Source organism: Dipteris shenzhenensis, chromosome 1 (assembly GCF_047967505.1).
Source record: "Dipteris shenzhenensis isolate YYH24624 ecotype China chromosome 1, Dip_SZ_1.0, whole genome shotgun sequence".
In the NCBI taxonomy this organism is placed as follows: domain Eukaryota; kingdom Viridiplantae; phylum Streptophyta; class Polypodiopsida; order Gleicheniales; family Dipteridaceae; genus Dipteris; species Dipteris shenzhenensis.
The window spans coordinates 68808073-68815131 of NC_141596.1; the positions used below are offsets into that span (position 1 = coordinate 68808073).

General features: G+C 44.2%; 1 protein-coding gene across 1 annotated transcript; it reads left to right on the forward strand.

The window, feature by feature from the left end:
- The first annotated feature begins 1212 nt into the window (after nucleotides 1-1212).
- Nucleotides 1213-4996, forward strand: LOC147906284 (pentatricopeptide repeat-containing protein At5g27110-like). Its single transcript, XM_087377729.1, has one exon. It carries the CDS (start codon nucleotides 1243-1245, stop codon nucleotides 3994-3996), a length of 2754 nt encoding a protein of 917 aa, XP_087233855.1. The 5' UTR covers nucleotides 1213-1242; the 3' UTR covers nucleotides 3997-4996.
- The last annotated feature ends 2063 nt before the right edge of the window (nucleotides 4997-7059 follow it).

The following is a 7059-nucleotide window of genomic DNA, read 5'->3' on the forward strand; positions in this document are numbered from 1 at the left end:
CAAGCACAGTGTAGATAACTAGGCAAGGTGAGTTGTGCAAAATTGAAGACTAGTGGTTGTGATAGTTGTGGGTACAAGTCAAAGGTTGTAACATTAGATTGACGTGGGATAAAGTGTGTGGTAGTTAATACAAATGCTCCACTCTTGGTGGTGCCCTTCTGTCAATTCTTTTAAGTTTCAACCTTCCGACCATACTCCCCCCGGAACCCAAAAACTTTGATTTCTCATAAGGTGCTGGCAAAGTCATTGAAGTAACATCCGCCAATCCCTAGTCAGCCTCGTTTATGGTTGAGACTAGGACGGTATCTGATTGTCTTCGAGCCCTCAACTTTTGTTCTTGATTATTGAAAACATCCTTGGCAAATGCTTTCGCAGTAGTTCGTCTTTCATAAATCCAAGAATTTCACCTCTGACAATGAAATACGAATGCCCCCAACTGTCCCTATTAATCATTACGCTGGTCCCGAAGACCAACACAATAGGATCAAAGTCCTATCAAGTTATTCCATGCTAATGTATTCAGAGCATAGGCTTGCTTGCTGAGTCCACATCCCAGCCAACTAAGGCCAGAAGCGTGTCCCCGACAGAAAGAATGGAGCGACGGGTGCACACGAGAAGAGGAAGACCCGTGGTCCCAACTGCAACAACTTAAATAGAAGCTATTGGCTCCTCGTTAAGGGATTTAGATTTTACTCATTCCTTATATATTGTCGCTACCTCCCCGTGTCGGGATTGGGTAATTTGATGAATAGGCATCACAATTCGAAATTGGATTGGGTAATTTGATGAAAAGGCATCACAATTCGAAATTGCAAGGCAGTGAAGTTTATGAGAATGAACAGTGAACACTTCTTGTTTGTTGCTCCGTGCTGTCAGCCATGTTATCCTTTTCAGCAGGAACAAATCGAGTGGTGGAAGGTTCGTTGGCTGCGCCCCTGCCAAGTATCGCAAGGAGTTCTATTGCAGGTTTGTTACATGATTTTGGCTCGGTTTAAATTGGAATTTCACGGTTCTCTATGGAAAGCGCAACCAGCAATTGCAAAGTCTTTAATATATCTATTGTTTGACTCAATCGAAAGCTAAGAAGAATTTCGAATCAAAAGGAATCAATGGATGATGATGGTCTTAATCCTAATAAGATCTTTGAAAAACGTCAACGTGAATTTCGGTTGCTTTGTATAACGAGTCTCTGCTGAGTTTTAACAGACAAACCCAAAGGCTTCGGTTTTCAGGCCTAGAAGCATGTTGTGGATCGAAGGCTGGAACAACCGTGATTGGGTTAAATACACGCTTGATAATCCGGGAAGCCAGAGAATCAACGGGGTTGATGCATCTGGTCGCCAGGCAAGGCAAGAGCAAGAGCGCTCACACTCTGGAGACCCTGCCTCTGTGTTCCCCCACTTGTGCAAGGCCAGCATTAATTTTGGAGATGCACAACAATGGCAAGAGGGCCCCGATTGGGAGGTTCTCAGCTTTGTTGAGGCACTCAGTGTTTTGGATTGGATGTTTCAACTGCCTTCGGTTGAGGATTTTATCTCCATCCTGCAGAAATGCAGGAAAGGAAAAAATATGTTGTATGCCAAGCGGGTGCATGCACACATTTGCAACAATGGGCTGGAATCTCATAGTGCTGTTGGGAACTTCGTTGTGCCAATGTTTGTGGAATGTGCAAGTGTGGCCGATGCACAGCAGGTTTTTGACAGGCTGGTTCATCGTAATAAGCATTCGTGGACTTCTCTCACCTTAGGGTACGTGCAATGTGGGCAAACAGAGCATGCTCTCCGCCTGCACCAGAAAATGCAAGAGGACACTGTACATCCTAGCAGTTATACGCTTATGGCTCTAGTAAAAGCTTGTACTAGGCTGAAAGACTTGGGAAGAGGCCGGGAAATACATGCTGAGATCATACAGAAGGGATTTCAAGGACATCTTTTTGTTGGCAGCACTTTGGTGGACATGTACGCCAAATGTGGCTCACTTTCCAAGGCACAGGAAACCTTTGACAAACTGCCTGTACGAAATGTTGTGTCCTGGACTACATTAATTGCTGGCTATGCTGAACATGGACTAGGTCAGAAAGCACTGAAATATTATGAACAGATGCAATCAGAGGGCATCCCTCCTAATGCTGTCACTTTTGTCTGTGCCTTGAAAGCGTGTGGCAGTATAGGAGCAATAGGCAAGGGCCGAGAAATACACTTGGATATTTCAAAAAGTGGTTGTGAAGGAGACCTTTTTGTTGGCAACACTTTGGTTGACATGTATGCAAAATGTGGCTCACTTCTAGAGGCACAGGAAGTTTTCGACAAGCTGCCAGTTCAAGATATCGTGTCATGGAATGTGCTAATTGCAGGATATGCTGAACATGGACCTGGTCAGGAAGCATTGAAATCTTTCAAACAGATGCAACGGCAGGGTGTCTGTCCAAATGTTGTCACGTTTGCTTGTCTATTGAAAGCTTGTGGCAGCATGCGAGCCTTAAGCAAGGGCCGAGAAATACATGCCGAGATCACACAAAAGAGATTCGGAGAAGACCTATTTGTCAGCTGCACTTTGATTGACATGTATGCCAAATGTGGCTCACTTTCAGAGGCACAGGAAATCTTTGACAAGCTGGCAGTTCGAGATGTCATGTCATGGACGGCATTAGTTGCAGGGTATGTTGAACATGGACCTGTTGAGAAAGCACTAAAATGTTTTGCACAGATGCAAACAGAGGGCATATCTCCAAATGCTCTCACATTTGTATGTGCCTTGAAAGCTTGTGGTAGCATGGGAGCCATAGGCGAGGGCCAAGAAATACATGCTGAGGTAGCAAAAAGGGGAATTGAAAGAGATCTTTTCATAGGCAGCACTTTGGTTGGCATGTATGCCAAATGTGGTTCACTTTTTGAGGCACAGGCTGTCTTTGATAAGCTGCCAGTTCTAGATGTGGTGTCATGGACAGCACTTATTTCAGGATATGCTGAACATGGACCTGGTGACGAAGTGCTGAGATGTTTTGAACAGATGCAAGTGGAGGGTATCTCTCCAGATGCTGTCACATTTGCTTGTGCCTTGAAAGTTTGTGGCAGCCTAGGAGCCATTGACAAGGGCCGAGAAATACACATGGATATTTCAAAAAAGGGATTTGAGAGAGAGATCTCTGTTGGTAATACTTTAGTCGACATGTATGCCAAATGTGGTTCACTTTCAGAGGCAAGGGAAGTATTTGACAAGCTACCAAATCGAGATGTTGTGTCGTGGAATGCGCTAATTGGAGGATATGCTGAACATGGGCCTTGTCAGGGAGCTCTGAGATGTTTTGAACAGATGCAACTGGAGGGTCTCTCTCCAAATGCTGTGACGTTTATTTGTGTGTTGAAAGCTTGTAGCAGCATAGGAGCCATAGGCAAGGGCCGAGAAATACATGAGAAAATTGGACGAAAGGGATTCGAAAGAGATCTTTTTGTTGGAAACAGTTTGGTTGACATGTATGTCAAATGCGGCTCACTTTCAGAGGCACATGAAGTCTTGGACAACCTGCCAGATCGAGATGTCGTGTCATGGAGTGCAATACTAAAAGGATATGGCATGAACCAGAAAAGCAAGATGGTTGCACAATGTTTTGAAGACATGCAAGAACAGCATGTAAAGCTGGATGCTACTACATTCACTTGTCTTTACACTGCCTGTAGCCATATGGACCTGGTATTCAAGGGCCAGGAGTTTTATGATGTGATGAGAAAAGAATATAGCATTGCACCCACAATCGAGCACCACACTGGCATGGTTGATCTTCTTGGACGATCAGGACATCTGTGCGAGGCAGAGGAGTTTCTTGAAATGATGTGGAGTCCCCCGTCCGATGGAGCGTGGACAGCTTTGCTCAGTGCTTGCAAAACTTATAGGGAAGCAGAACTAGGACAGAGATGCTATCAGACGCTTGTCCAGAGGTTTCCAGAATTTTCTGCTTCCTATGTGCTCATGGCAAACATTTATGCAAGTGCTGGCTAGTGGGATAATGCTTATAGAATACTGACAAACATGCAGGGGAAAAGAAAAGTCCTGCAAGTGTTTTGATGGAGAAGGTGCATGAGTTTTTGCTGATTAAGACTGAAGTAATAACATATCGGCAATGGAGAAGAGGGTGCATGCTGTCATAATGCAAAGAAATTTAATGTTTGCTCAGTGGATCTACAGCCAAACCAGCCACACTTGGTGCACCAGAAAGGTCGAGAGCATATTTAGATGTTTGGCTTTTTTATCATCCAAGTCAACGGAATTGTGCAATCTTGTGGCAGACAAGCGATCTACAATATGGATAATTGGAAGCTGTACATGATGACACTGTGACAACCACTGCATATTGTCAAGCAAACCACACCAATTCTGCAACAGCAGCAACTGGTGGTATTGCCAGATGCATGACATATTTCTGTGAAGTGTTAGTGTTTCTGATCGTCTCAACCACTGTATATAGTCAAGCAAACCATGCCGATTCTGCAACAGCAGCAACTGGTGGTTTTGTGAGATGCAAACTCTGTGTTCTGACGTACTTCTGTGAAGTGTTAGTATTTCTGCCTTACTAGGGATTGGTCTTCTGTGAAGGGATCCTCTTCAATGGAGAGTTCTAGGGTAGTGCCTTATGGGAAGTCTATTGTCGAAAGGGATGCCCTTCATCAAGGGTTCATCTATTGGGCCATTCATAAGTCAAAGGTTAGGAATGGATTCAGTCACAGATTGTGACACCCCTTCCCACTCAAAAGAAGACTTCAGGACCACATGTGATTCTGGAATACTGTGGCGAGACATCATGATACTGCAGCGTGTCCTCATCATCCTTCCATGTAGAGCATTGGAGCTGTCAAGTTCACACCATGAGGACCTTGGTGATAAACTGATGCCATGTCTGATGTTGTTGATGATCTAGATTGCACTTGTGAATGAGAATGAAGTTGGTGAGTCGTCCTATTGCTAGAGCGAGTGCTCCAGCCTCAGCCTCCAGAGACGGTTTATGCAGGGCCAGGTTTTTTGTACTGGCTCTGTCCTTTTCATTAATACAAGTGGTTGTTTACATACTAGCTATTTATTTTCCTTGCTTGTAATAACTGCATGCCTCTCCACCCATCTTTGTAGGTTTTGCCCATGCAGCACGGACCCTTCACCTCATTAGCTTCTGATGTAACTCGAGTTAAGCACCGCATAGGAACTCTGCTTCATATAGTTTTGCCCACATAGGATAGACTCTTCTCCTCATTAGCTTCTGACGTAACTCTAGAATCAAGAATCAAGTAGGAATGTTTGCCGAGCATCACTTGGAGTGCAAGAAAGAGCATCTTCCTACCCAGCACCATGAATGCACTGGTCACAGGCACTGAGATACTGGGTTTTGGGTGGTGAGCAGAATCAAGAGTCAACATTTGGTGACCCTGCTAGACTTTGAGCAGAGGATCTTCATGCTAGACTTTGAGTGGGGAATTCAGTGGAGTAAGTTTAAAAGCGTGAACCCGTCCAAGCAACAGTCTGTGCTGATATGTGATGAACTGCAACAATTACTTGGTCAAGCACACTATTTTAGAAGATATCTCTGAGTGTCCTCTATTGATTTCAGAAAATTTGCACACTTGCTTGACGACAGGTGTCTGGACTGAATAGTGTTCCCAACCAGCCTTACATATCATCCAGGCATTATGAGATGTCTGATATGCACTCGGAGCAAAGACAAAGATACATGGCTAGGAGAGAGGAGCACATGCACCCCGGCCAAAGAGATTGGCACAAACAAGGCCAAAGAACTGCAATGAGTTCTGAGTCGGAGATGGACAATCGTGAGAATCAGTAGGACGTAGCAATTAGTCACCTGCACCGGAGAGCTTAAGGTAGAAGAATACTTTGCTATGGGCAGAGAGTGGTGGCCTCTGACTACTACACCAACACTAGGAGTGAACCAATTCCATGAAGGCATTCAAATTGACCTGAAGGTTTCGATCATGATGCAACCTTCAAGCATTGTCTAGAAGAGGACTTCCCAGTGTGGGTGTTTCTGCCCCTGTCGCCCCTATGGCTATGAGTGAAGTGGATGAGATTCTTCCTCTATTGGGAATGGTTCTCTTTGTTCCAAGTACGAGAAGCAAAGTCAAGCTACTCACAAAGCATGTAGTCGTTGGAATTGAGGAGTGAATCAATTCCATGAAGGCATTCAAATTGACCTGAAGGTTTCGATCATGATGCAACCTTCAAGCATTGTCTAGAAGAGGACTTCCCAGTGTGGGTGTTTCTGCCTATGTCGCCCCTATGGCTATGAGTGAAGTGGATGAGATTCTTCCTCTATTGGGAATGGTTCTCTTTGTTCCAAGTACGAGAAGCAAAGTCAAGCTACTCACAAAGCATGTAGTCGTTGGAATTCAGCAAAAAGTCAAGTTTGGGCTATTTACCAGTTCTAGTTCCTATGGAGACAACTCGAACACTTCACTAAGTTGTGGATATGGAGAAACCATGTGCCAAGAAGATAATGAAAGCAAGTCAATCAGAACCAGGCAATACTTTGATTCTATTTTTTGATGCTTTTAGTACTTGTCCAAAATTCTGAAATGCTTATGATGGAGCATTAGTATTTTCATTGTTTAATATGTTAAGCATTTAGTACTTCTATCGATACTTTCGTCGATCATGTTGCACAACGAAGAACACCCATTGGAACCTGAGTTTGTAGCCACCAAGCCAAAGACGAGTACTCCAATCAAGGTGAAATTTTAGGATTTCAAAGGAACCGATGATGAGGACCCATACAGTCATTGTTTCCTGTGAGTCTGTCATAGCAATAACGCCAAGACCAAGGAGGAGTAACTACTTCCCCTACACCCTGGTGAAAAGTGCTCAGAGGTGGTACAATCAATTTCCTATTGGCTATTTTAGAGATTGGGAGCACATGAATGGGGCATTTTTGAAACGCTTTAGAGAGGGAAGCAATGAGGAGGATGTTTGCACCAAGCTAAGTGATCTTAAATAAAAGGAAGGCGAGTCAATTAGGATTTTGTTTTGAGGATGCGGTCTCTAATCAATCAGCTCAGTACACCC